The sequence below is a fragment of the Bos grunniens genome, chromosome 23 (assembly GCF_055505025.1).
Source record: "Bos grunniens cultivar Pamir isolate PY7600 chromosome 23, Bosgru_T2T1.0, whole genome shotgun sequence".
Lineage (NCBI taxonomy): Eukaryota > Metazoa > Chordata > Mammalia > Artiodactyla > Bovidae > Bos > Bos grunniens.
In genome coordinates, this window is record NC_141187.1 from 4,652,942 (window position 1) to 4,669,964 (window position 17,023).

A 17,023-nucleotide genomic window follows, 5' to 3' on the forward strand; every position below is an offset into this window, starting at 1 on the left:
ATTGAACCTGTGTCCCCTGCATTGGCATGCAAATTCTTAACCACCGGACCATCAGGGAAGCCCAAGTGTCTATATTTTAAATCTGTAAAATTGCATTAAAATATTTACCTCCTAGGAATGCTATAAGAAATAATGATATAATGCAGGCATAGTATTTGGCACGTGGGAAATGTTTGATGACTAGAAATTGCTATTATTAATGCTAATTAATTCTAAAGAGAGTTGGATGTAATTAACCAGCTGAACAGGGTTGGAAAAGTGTTAGATAAATGGGCTCAAATTAAATTTGGCTGTGTAACCAGACGTGTGCAGGCAACTCTTTTTGTCTGGGTTTGTCTGAGGCCCCATGAGTTGCTGTTGGGGAGGCTCACAGTGCCAGACAGGACTCCCAGAGGAGGGGGTGAGTGGAGAGCAGTTTGTGACCAGCTCTGTGGCTGAACCGCTGTGCTCAAGACATCTGTGTTCTCTCCGTCTGGGCACGTGGTCTAGCCACATTTGCAGCCTCCCTTGATGGCTGTGTCAGTGGATTCTGGTTGATGAGCTATGAGAAGGGACAGGTGCTGTCTACAGGCCGGGCCTGTGGATTCCCTGCGTACACGGTCCTGGTTTTTTCTCCATCAACTGGCAGCCTGGAGAGAACGTAGGGCGCCTCCTGGGCTGCAAGGTGGAAGGTGCCTCGTGCCCCGCGTGAGTGTCTGGAGCAGAGCGGCTCTCCCCCTGCTGGCTGTGTGTGACGGCGCCCTGAGCGGGGCAGAAGTCACTGTTTTTCAGGATGAGATTGTGGTGCAGGCTTACCGCTGCACCAGGATGCTGCAGTGGTGAGCCTGCACTGAAGAGATCACTGTTTTTCAGTTTGAGATTGTGGTGGTGCCTGCTGCAGTGGTGAGCCTGTGCTGACATTCAGAGTCTCCCATCATCAGGTCTAGGCTGTGTGGATAAAGCCTGAGTATCCAGGGTTGAGAGGTTGGAGAAGTGCTGTTAAGAGCTTTCTGTGATAATGGAAATGTTTTACCTGCATCACCCAGTACAGCATCTGCATGTGCCCTTGAGCTCTGGGAATGTGGCTAGTGTGTCCGAGGAACTGAATTTTCAGTTTGATTTTAATTCATTGTCATCTGAATGCATATATATATATATATATATACTGTGCTGAGTTGCTTCAGTCGTGTCTGACTCTTCATGACCCTATGGACTATAGCCTGCCAGGCTCCTCTGTCCGTGGGTTCTCCAGGCGAGAATACTGGAGTGGGTCGCTGTGCCCACCTCCAGGGGGTCTTTCTGACTCAGGGGTTGAACCGCATCTCTTTTGTTTCCTGCATTGGCAGGCAGGTTCTTTACCACTAGCGCCACCTGGGATGCCCATAGATCTGCTTGTTGTTTTTGAGTCACTCAGTTCTGTCCGACTCTGTGACCCCGTGGACTGCAGCCTGCCAGGCTTCACTTTCCTTCACTGTCTCCTGGAGTTTGCTCAGATTCATGTCCAATATATGTGTATATATTCTTTTTCAGGTTCTTCTCCTTCCTTTATAGGTTATTACAAAATACTGAGTAAAGTTTCCTGTGCTACACAGGACGACCTTGTTGGTTCTCTATTTTATATGTAGTAATGTTGCTCTTGTTGTTCAGTTGTTAAGCTGCATCTGACTCTTTGAGGTCCCATGGATTGCAGGACACCAGGCTCTTCTGTTTCCCACTGTCTCCAGCGTTTGCTCAAATTCATGTTGGTGATGCTACCTAACCATCTCATCCTCTGCTGCTCCCTTCTTTTGCCTTCAATCTTTCCCGTATCAGAATCTTTTCTAATGAGTTGGCTCTTCATATCAGGTGCCAAAGTATTGGAGCTTCAGCTATAGCAACAGTCCTTCCGATGCATATTCAGGGTTGATAATAGTGCATGTATGTTAAACCCAAATTCCTAATATATTTATCCCCCTTCTTTCCCCTTTGATAACTGTAAGTTTGTTTTCTGTGTCTGTGAGCCTTTTTCTGTTTTGTAAATAAGTTCATTTGTGCTTTTTTTTTTCCCCAGAAAAAGAATATATATCTGGGCTTCCCAGGTTGCTCAGTGGGTAAAGAATCCACCAGCAAAGCAGGAGACACAGGAGATGTGGGTTCAACTTCTGGGTCTGGAAGATCCCCTGAAGGAGGGCATGGCAACCTGATACTCCAGGATTCTTGCCTGGAGAATTCCATAGATAGAGGAGCCTGGAGTCCATAGGATCAGAGTCGGACACGACTGAGGCAACTGAGCGTACACCTGTGTGTATATGTATATACATATTCAGAAAAGAACATGCATATGTATGTATGACTGAATCACTGTGCTTTATATCTGAAACTAACACAGCATTGTAAATAACTGTGTGTATGTATGCTCCATCCCTCAGTTGTGTCCAGCTCTTTGCAACCCCATGGACTGTAGCCCACCAGGCTCCTCTCTCCATGGAATCTTCCGGGCAAAAATCTAGAGTGGGTTACCATGCCTTCCTCCAGGGGATTTTCCCAACTATACTTCAATTAAAAAATATGTATATATCTAAAGCCTAACATTTATTTATTTAAAATAGATTGACTACTCTTTCCTTTATTATTTTTAGTACGCTTCTTTTTTTGGCTGCACCACACAGCCTGTGGGAATCTTAGTTCCCTGGCCAGGGATAGAACCTGTGCCCGCTATGTCAGAAGCCTGGAGTCTTAACTACTGGATCACCAGGGAGGTCCCTAGAGCCTAGAAGTTGAATGCACATCGTCTCCTGTGGCCAGTGGTTCCCCTGCTGGGAGCTCAGGGTTAGAGGCTGGGGAGTTCTGAGCAGGGCTCTGGGTCCACGCCAGGCTGTCTGAAGCTTAGTGAGCAACTGAAGGAGACCACTAGGGAGCTGACTTGAGTCCTCAGGGCCAGTGTGCCAAGGCTGGTGCCAGACCGCAGGCGATGACTGCAAAGAGCCGGGGACTGTGGCTGGCTGAGTGCCGCAGGGGAGCGGGCAGAGGAGGGAAGCAGAGTGAGTTGGAGCGAAGCATGTGTATTTCCTGTGGATTTCTTGGGGGAGAGCCTGCAGTCACTTTAAATGCGTCCAAGAGGAGGCCGAGAGGAGTGGAATGACCTCACTGAAATAGCACTGTTTTTCACTGTCAGTGGCTAGAGCACTTTTAAATCATCTGAGAACAACCAGAGCAATTATAGGCTCTACCCCACACTGTACATAGGTTGAGAAAGAACTGATTCCGGATGGTGGATTTGAAGGACAGCGGGAGGGGCAGTCTAGTTGGCTTTCGGCATGGATCCTGTGGTCCTGGCTTAGGTTAATCTAACAGTTATAATTAAAAAGCACTTTAAGCTCCTTACAGGAGATGATGCTCCATCTCAAGTAGTTTCAACCTCCAAATCTCCTTTTATTCTTTTTCCCCTCCCCTAGTCCCACCATGGTGGACGTGTTTTCTGTCTTAGGCTCACTTGGACGCAGAATCAGAGACCTGCTGTATTTGAGGGTGTGTTGTAAGGATATATGTGTAATTTAGTGGAATTTAAGAATCAGACCCGTGAGGGAGTTTGGCTTCAGAGAAATGAGAGTTGTGGTTGTGGGGGTTGCCATACGGAAATGGCGAAGGTGTGACTCAGAGCCACTCCAGCGGCTGCCGCCTTTCCTTTGCTGTCCGCTGGTTTTCAGTCCTCACCGCGGTTTCTGTACTTTCACCCTCAGCCTATAAGAGGGCCACACAGCTTCCATCAGGCCTTTGGAAACTGAGTCTGCAGACCCACAACCCTGGGATTCTCTGGGAGCTTGTTAGAAATTCAGAATCTCAGGCTCTACCATCTGCATTTTATTAAGAATCCTAGGCTGTGCATATACATTATGAGTACAGTTTGAGAAGGACTGGCCACAGAATGATTTTTTTTTTCAGTTTCAAGTTCTGTTCTAAGTGGTCCAGGCTCTTGATGTTTCTCTATCATACTTGGGACTCCGCCCCGGCATCGTGACCCAGGGTACAAAGCACACACCCCCAGGCAGCAGGAGCTGTGGGTGGGGCATATGTCCAAAAGGGAATGATTAGCATCAGTACAAAACTGCATTTCAGTTGGAATTCATTCACAATTTGAAAAAAACATCAAGGCTGTCTGCTCATTAGAGATTCTGATCGGCAGGAATAAATCACCAGTTGATATACTATTAGTAAATATTAAAGAAACACAGTTACGTTAGTAAGTGAGCCTTTGTCTAACATAAATGTATAATTCCTTAGATTTTGCAAAGATTAAAAAAAGACTTTCTGCTGTCATCATACCTCTAGGACCAGTGATCTATACCAACTAATGATTAATTAATAGGAAATAAGGTTTTTAAAAAGTAATATGGTGACCTGCTTATTCCTTGTCAGGCAATAAGTTCCCTCTGAAAACAGAAAGGTACACTGTTTTCCCGTTCAGCTGACAGAGTGGCTTTCATGGCCATTCTTTTCATGTGGGGTTATTAAGATCCACAAAGGGAGGAATCGCTTTGATCTGGAGGGCCCTGCTGCACACAGCACAGGGGAACAGTATTTTTCTGACCCAAGTACTCACCAGCCACACAGCAAGGGTCAGGAGCTGGTGTGGGTTAGAGCAGGGATTGTCAGACTGCAGTCACAGGCGGGCAGCGGCAGTGTCACCTGAGGACACATTAGAAAACTCTCAGGCTTCATCCCAGAGCTGCTGAACCAGAAGCTCCGGACTGGGCCCAGCAGTCTTAGTCTTCTTTCCTGGAGGTTTCTGGTGCTTGATAAAGTTTGAGAACCACTGACTGGGTCATGCAAACTCCTATACTGAATGCTCAGTTCAGTGTATAATGGTTCAACGACTCAAACAAATAGACATATATTTGTTGCTCATTTAAAGGTGCAGGTGGGTGAACAGGCTGCCAGAGTGGGCTCCTCTGTGCAGTTATTCAGGGACTCAGGGTGATGAAGGTGCTGCCGTCTTTATTATGTGACTTTCAAGGCTGTTGGAGGTCATCCCAGCCAAAAGAGAAGAGTGTGGAGAAAGGGCAGAGGGATGAGTCCCTGGGCTGGGTCCAGAATTACTTGTGTCCATAGTCCATTGGCTAGAGCTCAGTCATGTGGCCCTGCTGGCCTGCAGGGGAGGCTGTGAAAGTAGTCTAGCTTGTGCTGAGGGGAAAGAGGCAAACGTGCATTTTGGTGAGCAGCTTGCAGTATCTTTATGAACATTTCTGAGGTTCTTTCTCTGTATCATTCTGGACTTATTTTATAGCAGAAACTCCTTTGACAGCCTCATCAGAGCTCATGGACTGATTCTCAAGATGTTTTTAAATGCATAAAATAATAGAATACAAAGGAAATCAATTATATTGAAACATAATTATAACTTGTTAAAAAATTTTCACCTAGAATTGCTAAAGAGGAAAAAGAACAAAGCTGTGGAAGCATAACCTTCTAGACTTTAGACAGTATTACAAAGCTACAGTAACCAAAAACAGCATGCTATTGGTACAAAAGCAGACACGTGAATCGACAGAACAGAATAGAGAGCCCCAGACTAAACCTACATACCTCTGTCAATTAATCTTTGACAGAGGAGGCAAGAATATACAACTGAGCAAAGACAATCTCTTCAGCAAGTTGTGCTGGGAAAATGGGACAGCTGCAAGTAAATCAATGAAGGTAGAGCACTCACTCACACCATACACAAAAATAGACTCAAAATGGCTTAAAGACTCAAACGTAAGCTGTTGCTGCTGTTGTTCGGCCACTCAGTCATGTCCAGCTCTTTCGCAACCCCATAAACTGTCAGGCTGCTAGACTCCTCTGTCTGTGGGATTCTCCAGGCAAGCATACAGGAGTGGGTTGCCATTTCCTTCCCCAGGGGATCTTCCCAACCCAGGGATCAAACCTGCGTCTCCTGCTTGGCAGGTGGGTTCTTTACCACTGATCTACCTGGGAAACCCAAACATAAGATATGATACCATAAAACTCCTAGAAGAGGTTAGAGGCAAAACACTCTTGGGCATAAATCATACCAATGTTTGCTTAGGTCAGTCTCCCAAGGCGATAGAAATAAAACCAAAGTTAAACAGCGAGAGGGAAACCATAAACAAAATGAAAGGACAGCCTACAGACTGGGACAAAATATTTGCAAACGATGTGACTAAAGACTCCAAAGAAGACATACAAATGGCCAACGGGCACGTGAAAAGACGCTCAACATCACTAATTATTATGGAAATGCAAATCAAAACTGCAGTGTGGTACTACCTCACACTGGTCAGAATGGCCATCATCAAAAAGTGTACAAATAACAAATGCTGGAAAGGGTGTGGAAAAAAGGGAACCCTACACTATTGATAGGAGTGTAAACTGGTGCAGCCACTATGGAGACAGTGCTGCTGCTGCTGCTGCTAAGTCACTTCAGTCGTGTCCGACTCTGTGCGACCCCATAGACGGCAGCCCACCAGGCTCCCCGTCCCTGGGATTCTCCAGGCAAGAACACTGGAGTGGGTTGCCATTTCCTTCTCCAATGCATGAAAGTGAAAAATGAAAGTGAAGCCGCTCAGTCGTATCCGACTCTTAGCGACCCCATGGACTGCAGCCTTCCAGGCTCCTCCCCCATGGGATTTTCCAGGCACAAGTACTGGAGTGGGGTGCCATTGCCTTCTCCGATGGAGAGAGTACAGAGGTATGTTAAAAACTAAAAGTATAGTTGCCGTATGATCCAGCATTCCATTCCTGGGCATATATCCAGAAAAGACAAAAGCTCTACTTTGAAAAGATGCATGCACTCCAGTGTTCACAGCAGCACTAATTATAATAGCCAACACGTGGAAGCAGCCTAAAGGTTCACTCACAGATGAGTGGATAAAGAAGTTGTGGTACATATACACAATAGAATATTACTCAGCCATGATGAATGAAATATGGCCATTTGAAGCAACATGGATGGATCTAGAGATGATCGTACTAAGTGAAGTAAGTCGGAGAAAGACACATATTATATGATATCACTTATATGTGGAATCTAAAAAATAGTACAAATGAACTTATTTACAGAACAGAAAGAGATTCATAGATACAGGAAACAAATTTATGGTTACCAAAGGGGAAGGGGTGAGAGAGCGATAAACTAGGGTATGGGATTAACAGATTCACATTACCATATATAAAACAGATAAACAATAAAGTTTTACTGTACAGCACAGGAAACTATATTCAATACCTTGTAGTAAATTATAATGGAAAATAATTGAAAAATAATATAAATATATACGTATATCTCAATTGCACCCCACTCCAGTACTCTTGCCTGGAAAATCCCATGGGTGGAGGTGTCTGGTAGGCTGCAGTCCATGGGGTCGCTAAGAGTCGGACACGACTGAGCGACTTCACTTTCACTTTTCACTTTCATGCATTGGAGAAGGAAATGGCAAGCCACTCCAGTGTTCTTGCCTGGAGAATCCCAGGGACGGGGAGCCTGGTGGGCTGCCGTCTCTGGGGTCGCACCAAGTCGGACACGACTGAAGCGACTTAGCAGCAGCAGCAGCAGACATATATCTGTATAACTGAATTGCTTTGCTGTACACTTGAAGCTCATGCAGATAGTGTAAATCAATTACGCTTCAATAAAAAACATTTTTGACAGAGCAATAAACGTACTTCTTTATTAATGCAGTCCATGGGGTCGCAAAGAGTTGGACACGACTGGTGACTAAACTGAACTGATTAATGCGTTAAATGACAAGATCTAGTGGCATGTTTACCAACTACTATGATTTTGAAGTAACAATGAATATAAATGGTATTTCTAGATATCTGCAGCCCCTATAATTCAGTATTCAAATATCTGTGATTTCTTTTGGTGGCAGAGGTTTTGGCCATAGGGAGATTTCTTAATCCTGATAAGCCTCAATTTGCTTGTCTCAGTGGGTATACTAGGCTTAGCATCTAAATGGTGCTTAGTAAATTGTTGCTTTCTCCTTTTTTTATCAGTCTACACAAACAGCCTGGTTCAGTCTGAGTGTTTAGCACCTGAGGGAAATAGCTAGCCACGTGCATGCATCAGGGGTTTTGTTTGCAGGCAGTGGGATCCGAGTCTGACTTAAACTGAAAGAGTATATATGGATGTGCCATGTTCATTTGTGTCTGACTCTTTGTGACCCTGTGGACTGTAGCCCATCTGGCTCCTCTGTCCTTGGAATTTTCCAGGCAAGAATAAGGGAGTGCAGTGTCATCTCCTACTGAAAGAGAATTTAATACAAATATATGGTAGAACTCACAATTAAGACTGAAAGATTAGAACAGACAGAATTAGGAGCTTCAGAAGGTGGTTGGTGTGGCCACTGGATGAGTGAATTCCTTCTGCTATTTTCAGTCTCTCCCTCCCTCCATTCAGTACTCAGTGTCCAAACAGTGGGACTTCGGTGGGCTGACTCTCAGCCACGAGCTCCCCCAGGCACTGTGCCGGGTTATTAAGAGAGGAGATGCTGGGTGGTCTGTGGAGCTCCTGGGCTTAGCTGCATATCAGGACTGCAAGTCTGAGAGGGTGCTGACTCAAAGGGTGCTGACAACATGGGGTGGCCTGTAGACATGGAAGCAACCTAAATGTCCATTGACAGAGTAATGGATCAAAAATGTGTGTACATACGCACAATGGACTATTACTCAGCCATAAGAAAGACTGAAATAATGCCATTTGCAGCCACATGGGTGGACCTAGAGATTATCATACATGAGAAACGTTGGACTGGAAGAAGCACAAGCTGGAATCAAGATTGCCGGGAGAAATAGCAATCACCTCAGATATGCAGATGACACCACCCTTATGGCAGAAAGTGAAGAGGAACTAAAGAGCCTCTTGATGAAAGTGAAAGAGGAGAGTGAAAAAGTTGGCTTAAAGCTCAACATTCAGAAAATGAAGATCATGGGATCCGGTCCCATCACTTCATGGGAAATAGATGGGGAAACAGACTTTATTTTTTGGGGGCTCCAAAATCACTGCAGATGGTGACTGTAGCCATGAAATTAAAAGACATTTACTCCTTGGAAGAAAAGTTATGACCAACCTAGAAAGCATATTCAAAAGCAAAGACATTACTTTGCCAACAAAGGTCTGTCTAGTCAAGGCTATGGTTTTTCCTGTGGTCATGTATGGATGTGAGAGTTGGACTTTGAAGAAGGCTGAGTGCCGAAGAATTGATGCTTTTGAACTGTGGTGTTGGAGAAGACTCTTAAGAGTCCCTTGGACTGCAAGGAGATCCAACCAGTCCATTCTGAAGGAGATCAGCCCTGGGATTTCTTTGGAAGGAATGATGCTAAAGCTGAAACTCCAGTACTTTGGCCACCTCATGCGAAGAGTTGACTCATTGGAAAAGACTCTGATGCTGGGAGGGATTGGGGGCAGGAGGAGAAGGGAACGACAGAGGATAAGATGGCTGGATGGCATCACTGACTCGATGGACATGAGTCTGGGTGAACTCCGGGAGTTGGTGATGGACAGGGAGGCCTGGTGTGCTGCGATTCATGGGGTCACAAAGAGTTGGACACGACTGAGCCACTGAACTGAACTGAAGTCAGAAAGACAAATATCATATGATATAACTTATTTGTGGAATCTAAAAAAATGGTACAAATGAATTTATTTACAAAACAGAACTAGACTCACAGACATAGAAAATAAACTTATTGTTGCCAAAGGGAAAAGGAGGGGAGGGATAAATTAGTAGTTTGGGATTAACAGATACACACTACTATAAATAAAATGGGTAATCTACAAGGACCTATTGTATAGTGCAGGGAACTGTACTCAAATTCTTTGTGATAACCTATATGGGAAAGGAATCTGAAAAAGAATGTATGTGGGCATGTGCATGCTAAGTCGATTCAGTTGTGTCTGACTGTTTGTGATCCCATGGGCTGTAGCCCGCCAGCCTCCTCTGTCCATGGAATTCTCCAGGCAAGAACACTGGAGTGGGTTGCAATGCCCTTCTTCAGGGGATTTTCCCGACCCAGGGATCAAACTTGTGTCCCTTATGTCTCCTACATTAGCAGTCTGGTTCTTTATCTTTACCACTAGTACCACCTGGGGAGCCTTATATATATGTGTGTATGTATATACAATAAAAAAAAGTTGGAGAAGGAAATGGCAACCCACTCCAGTGTTCTTGCTTGAAGAATCCTATGGACAGAGGAGCCTGGCAGGCTACTGTCCATGGGGTCACAAGAGTCGGACATAACTTAGCTGCTGCTGCTGCTAAGTCGCTTCAGTCATGTCCAACTCTGTGCGACCCCATACATGGCAGCCCACCAGGCTCCCCCGTCCCTGGGATTTTCCAGGCAGGAACAGTGGGTTGCCATTTCCTTCTCCAGTGCATGAAAGTGAAAACTGAAAGTGAAGTTGCTCAGTCATGTCCGACTCTTCTCAACCCATGGACTGCAGCCTACCAGGTTCCTCCATCCATGGGATTTTCCAGGCAAGAGTACTGGAGTGGGTTGGCATTGCCTTTTCCGGACTTAGCAGCTAAACCACCATATATAATACAATTATGGAATCATTGTGCTGTGCACCGGAAACAGACACATTTTAAATCAACTATGCTTCAATAAAGAATTTTAAAAATTTAATAATAGGGTGCCCTAAAAATGACAGAAGTCCATTACCGAGAGACTGCCAAGTGCCTGTCACCTACTGGTTGAAGGGCATGTTCAGTTCAGTTCAGTTGCTCAGTCGTGTCCGACTCTTTGCGACCCCGTGCCCTGCAGCACTCCAGGCCTCCCTGTCCATCACCAACTCCCAGAGGTTACTCAAACCCATGTCCACTGAGTCGGTGATGCCATCCAACCATCTCATCTTCTGTTGTCCTCTTATCCTCCCGCCTTCAATCTTTCCCAGCAGCAGGGTCTTTTCAAATGAGTCAGCTCTTTGCATCAGGTGGCCAAAGTATTGGAGTTTCAGCTTCAGCATCAGTCCTTGAAGGGCACATGGGCAAGATCAAATGACTGGAGGGAGAAGTGGACTTTATACTGATGGCATCAAAGCCTGTTAACACCTATGAGAGCTTATAGCACCACCTGCTGTTTCAAAAGAAAATTTCTTTTTGTTAAAAGTCATGACTTAGGAACTTCCTGTTGGCACAGTGGATAAGAGTCTGCCTGCCAACGCAGGGGACATGGGTTCGATCTCTGCCCTGGAAGATTCCACGTTGTGTGGAGCAGCTTCATCCATGCCCTGAAACTACTGAACCTGCGCGCTGCAGCTGCTGACGGCTGGGCGCCTGGAGTCTGTGCTCACAGCAGGAGAAGCCAGCGCAGTGAGAAGCCCCCACTCCCTGCAACTGGAGAAAGACCGCAAAGCACCCAAGACCCAGCTCTGCCCTAAATAAATAAATAAATTGTTTTTAAAAGTCACGGCATATTTTTTGATAGTGTTTAGAACGAGCCCGTGCAGTAAACCCCAATGCTCTGCATTGCTTTAGGGAAACGAAGAAGCTGCCCGCTCAGTGATGAGTCCGTTCGGTTTGCAGTGTCTGTGGTCGTAGTTCTGAGCTTCTGGCAGGTGAATTGGTACCTCAGGATCCAGGAAGTGGGACTGTAGTGATAAAGGGGGTAACGCATCGACTGCGTACACTGATATGTGTACTGTTCCAGGAGGCTCATGTGGACCGTCTCCTTTAAACACTGTCTGACCCCGTGAGAGGCGAGTATTGTATGCATTCGGCAGAAGAAGAATCTGAGGCTCTGAGAAGTAGTGATCTCTGAGCTCCGAGATCGTACATCTAGAAGTGGGAGAGCTGGGGTTCCAGCGCAGATGGTTCTGACTGAGGACAGTGAGCGCCTGGGATGCTCTGGAGTGAAGAGCTCTCCTGATGAGCAGGGAGGTTGGTGCCTCCGTGTCTGGCAGCGAGGAATACCTGCAGTGTGATCCTTTTCCTTTTTGTATTGGATTAATAACACGCCTTAGTCTTTAAGAATATCTTTTATTTACACAAGCAATATACTGAATGATCATAGGTGACCCTTATGTTTTACGGTATACCAGGCAGTAAGTACTTTACATTTATTTATTCTTCTTAACAAATCTGTGAATTAAGTAGTGTTTTTAAGCTCCATTTTACAGATGAGGATGTGGCTAAGCAACTCTTCAAGATGAGACAGCTAGGAAGTGACAGAAGCCATCATGAGCCCAGATAGCCTGGCTGTTGTCTGTGTCCTGCCCTGTCGTGCTTGTAAAGAGTTATTTTAAAATAGTGCACGTGTATTTGGATATGAGAGAAATCACAGAGGCTTATGTGATGGTGCTCAGAGCCTCACAAATGTGAAGGTGGAATGAAAATTGAAGAATCTTAGAAAAGACTGATTTAAACAGTTTCTAATTTTTATGTAAGCAATGCTTGACCATCTTCTTGGGCATACTTGGCAAAGTTCCTCTAGAGTAGATACAGGGGTGTGGATTTACTGGGTTATTATTCTCCAGAATGACTACTAATTTTTTTTTGATCACTTTAAGCGAGTTTTTTGTGGTTTTATTTCTAGAATTTGTAAGGCCTTTGAGGCCTTCTATTGGTAATAATAGAAAAGAAAGTGAAGTTGCTTAGTCGTGTCCGACTCTTTGCAACCCCATGGACTGTAGCCTACCAGGCTCCTCTGTCCATGGAGTTTTCCAGGCAAGAATATTGGAATTGGTTGCCATTCCCTTCTCCAGGAGATCTTCTCGACCCAGGGATTGAACTTGGGTTTCCCACATTGTAGGCAGACGCTTTACCATCTGAGCCACCAAGAAAGTCTATTGGTAGTAACATTAGTGGAGAAGGCAATGGCAACCCACTCCAGTACTCTTGCCTGGCAAATCCCATGGACAGAGCTGCTGCTGCTGCTAAGTCATCCCTTACCCCTCTGTTCTTCCCTCTTGCTCCCATGCCTGGAGCATAGATCCTATCTGCTCTGCACGTGCCGCTCGCCCCACTGAGCTCAGCTTCATCCGTTTATCCTCGTGTGGGATCTGCTGGCCCCACGTGCCCTCTGCTGCCCCCCGTCACCCATCCCAGTCTGCTCGTGAACTCTGTGGCTGGCTTCTGCTCTGCCGCAAAGCACCGGCCGTGGATAGGCATCATTTTATGGAATTCTGTGGTGTTTTCCAAAACCAGATGCACATTCCCAGATGCACAACAGAGCTTGTTTCCTTGTCCAGCGAGTTGTCCTTACCTTACTTAAAAGAGAAGGGAAATTAACCTTTTGTTCAGCGCCTGCCGTTTGCCAGATGCTGTGCTTAGAATTTTAACATCCATTGAAATTGAAGTGAAAGTCGCACAATCGCGTCCAACTCTTTGCAACCCCATTGACTATACAGTCCATGGAATTCTCCAGGCCAGAATACTGGAGTGGGGAGCCTTTCCCTTCTCCAGGGGATCTTCTCGACCCAAGGATCGAACCCAGGGCTCCCGCATTGCAGGCAGATTCTTTACCAGCTGAGCCACCAGGGAAGCCCTTTAACATCTGTTACCTTCTAAAAAACCCTGTGAGAGAAAGCAGAAACAGACACAGAGTAGAGAAAAAAATGTATGGATACCAAGGGAGGAAAGGAGGGTGGGGGTAATTGGGAGATTGAGATGGATACGTATAGGCTATTGATACTGTGTGTAAAATAGATAAGTAATGGGAACAGAGTATATAGCACAGGGAACTCTACTTAGTGTTCTGTGGTGACCTAAATGGGAAAGAAATTTAAAAAGAGGGGATATATGTATACATAGGGCTGATTCACTTTGCTGTACTGCAGAAAATAACATTATAAAGCAACTATGCTGCTGCTGCTGCTAAGTCTCTTCAGTCGTGTCTGACTCTGTGTGACCCCATAGACGGCAGCCCACGAGGCTCCCCTGTCCCTGGGATTCTCCAGGCAAGAATACTGGAGTGGGTTGCCATTTCCTTCTCGAATGCATGAAAGTGAAAAGTGAAAGTGAAGTCGATCAGTCGTGTCCGACTCTTAGCGACCCCATGGACTGCAGCCCACCAGGCTCCTCTATCCATGGGATTTTCCAGGCAAGAGTGCTGGAGTGGGGTGCCATTGCCTTCTCGGATAAAGCAACTATACACTTCAATAAAAGTTAATTAGAAAAAATAATAAAATTCTATGCGTGTAGTAAAATAAAGGGTAAAATAAAAACCTTTGAGAATGTTATCCATTGGTTAGACTAGAAAAGTTAGGTCATTAATATTTAATAAACGTGTAGCTATAATGAGCAGCGTTTGGACCCTGGCGCATCTGACCTCCAAAGCCACACTACACCGTCCTTCGTCCAGTTAGTTTTAGGTCTTCACTTTAAGGTGTTGCTTGGTGATGCCTTGCATTCCTGGCCTTCCTTCCTGAAGGGAGGCAGAGGGCCCTTTCTCCGGGGTACTACTGGGTCCCAACCCTCCCCATCATCACGGAGCCCCCTTCTTCACACTTTGTGTACACAGAAGTAAAGCAGTGTGTCTGCCTACTCTTTTTTTTAAAAAACTGGCATTTCTGGGTTAAAAACAGTTCTCTTTTTTTAAAAAAATGTATTGAAGTGTAGTCGATTATAATGTATTAATTTCTGCTGTACAGCAAAGTGACTCAGTTGTACACACATCTATTCTTTTTCATATTCTCTTCCATGACGGTTTATCACAGGATATTGAGTATGGTTCCCTGCGCTTTATACGGTAGGACTCTGTTGTTTATTAAAAGCGTTTCTCAGTGTAGAATAACTCTGGACCGGGAACCTGGGTCTTGCCCCGCGTCGGGCTTCCTGTGGGTGGGCAGAGGGCCCCCGCGGGGCTGGTGGCTTTGGCGCCGCCTGCACCGCGAGCCGCAGGGAACAGCGCAGCTCACCGGCACCAACCTGCATGTGTCCGCTTGTGTCTCCTGCGCAGGGATTCCGATCCAGCCCCCGACACCTCCGCAGACGCGCCGCCGCGGCCGCCCGGCTGGAGGATGTGAAGCCCGCCGCGGAGGTCCCGGTGCAGAGCGAGCAGGACGGCGCAGTGAGGCGGCGGCGGCTCCGCAGGGGCGCGCGCGTCCCGCCGGAGTTCTACCAGAGCGTGCAGAGCGCCGCTGCCCGCAGACCGGTGAGTGGGGGCGGGCGTGCCGGGAGTGTTAGGTGCGGTGTCGCCTGGAGCGGTCCATCTCAGTCCTCAGAAATGGTCAGGTCGACCTGAAGTGCTCAGTGAGTCTCTGATCGTCCCGGCCAGTGGCACTGAGCTCCGCTGTGTCAGTGTGGAGTGTGGTTTCCCAGGAAGTCCTGGTCGCTGGCGGGAGGGGAGACTGAAAACGGGAATCCTGACCCTGAGTGCGGGGTCCACAGGCCGGATGGGGCCACAGGGTTCCCCCGCCGAGGCCTGGCCGTGGTGAGAGCTGGGCCAGGGACCAGGGGCCTCCACAAAGCGGCATTGGAGTTGGGAGGCCTGGGCGGAGGGCTGACCCCTCCTCTGCAGCTCCTGTTAGGGCGATGCTGGGGTGCTGCGTCCTCTGGGATGGGCTTGCTTTTGCTCCCACGGGACCATGCTCTCCTTTTCTAGGGAGTACCCTCGGTCTCTGTCAGCCAGACTGGACAGTTGGCTGGGAAGTCACCTGGACAGTTAGCTGGGAAGTCACCTGGACAGTTACCTGGGAAGTGTGGGGCGCACCTGGAAGCCGGTCTCCCCTCCTCACCTCCTGAGCACACTATTACATGTGCTCTGATTTTCTGTGTCGGTTGGGGCTCTCACCAAGGGATGTGTTGCCAGGCTTGTAACAGTTAAGACTTTGGGGCTTAGAAGCTGACATTTTAAAAAACTTGTAGAGAGTATTTCATGACTTCACTAACCTTGCATTGCTTCAGCGTTGAGACAAGTTTTCCTGTGGGTCACTTCTGTGTCGTGGGGGCCCATGGTCGTGACTCTGGTCACCCGAGGGGAGCCGGCAAGAGTTGATGTGATGATATGTCCCTGTGAGTTGTGAAAACAGCCCTGCTGTTTTCAGTGGGGTGACTGTGTAGCAAATGTAGGTGGAGTTTGCTCCCAGGCCAGAAACAGTGGCAAGAAGCTGAATTCCTTTACAGAAAAGGTCCCATTTAACCACCTGTAAGATAAACACATATTTAGAGAGTCTTCCTTTCATGCTTATATAAAGCAAAGGCTAAGCAGAATTTGGTGTCTACATGGAGCAAAATGAAATAGTGGGAAAATTCATCCATTCAACAAAAACTTTTCTACACAGGAAATAAGGGATACACAGACATATGTTAACAACTGACATTACTGACGGCTTCTTTGTGGCCCAGGCATTGTTCTACGTGACTCACTTAACAAGCCTTTGAGGTGGAGGCTGGTGTTATCCCCATTTTCTGGATGATGAAATAGAGCCCCAGAGAGGGTCATAACTTGCCTGAGTTCACCCAGGGGCTGGGACAGTGCCAGGGATTGGGTCTGGGCCACGGGCTCCGGAGCCCCAGCACCTCTCTGCAAGCTGCTGGCCTCCTGCTTCCTGGGTCTCCTGGCCCCATCGGTGGACAGATGCGCATAAGTAAGCAGGGTGGGTCCGAGTTAGCGAAGTGCTGCTGTGGACTATGCACCGGCACGAGGGAACGTTGTGCAGATCCAGCCGTGTGTGCAGAGAAGCAGACGCCTGAGATGTCCTGAGAGGGGAGTCGAGCAGATGGGAAGCAGAGGGCAGCGTCTCTGATGAGGAGGGCAGACACAGAAGCCAGGACGCCCGATGGTGCGGCAGGCTCGGGGCAGCTCAGTGATGCTGGGAGATGAGACCAGGGTCTGGCTGGGCGTTAGGGGGCATCTTATGCTAAACAGCAGCGGGGCTTATCTTCTGCAATGTGGCCTTGTTGAAGGTAGGGCTCTCCTGCTTGGTTTTCCTGCTCTGAATTTAGCTAATTCTCTCTCCCGTTTTTCCTACGTGGATGGAGAAGTAAGTCGGCATCATCGCGCCTTTATTCTCCCCTGAGCCCTGTGCCCGACTGCCGCGGGTGGTCAGACGTGGTCCCCATGCCTGGTGAGTCTGTCCTGGATCACCTTGCCTTGCTGTCTCTTT

At 47.1% G+C, this 17,023-nt stretch overlaps 1 protein-coding gene across 2 annotated transcripts in view; it reads left to right on the forward strand.

Moving 5' to 3' along the window:
* Positions 1-17,023, forward strand: part of LOC147346521 (uncharacterized) — a 106,776-nt gene that overhangs the window by 39,868 nt on the left and 49,885 nt on the right. For both annotated transcript variants that reach the window (XM_086370998.1, XM_086370999.1), the window contains exon 3: positions 14,875-15,069. In XM_086370998.1, the coding sequence (XP_086227124.1) occupies positions 14,875-15,069 (195 nt within the window). The remainder of the gene's footprint in view (positions 1-14,874; positions 15,070-17,023) is intronic.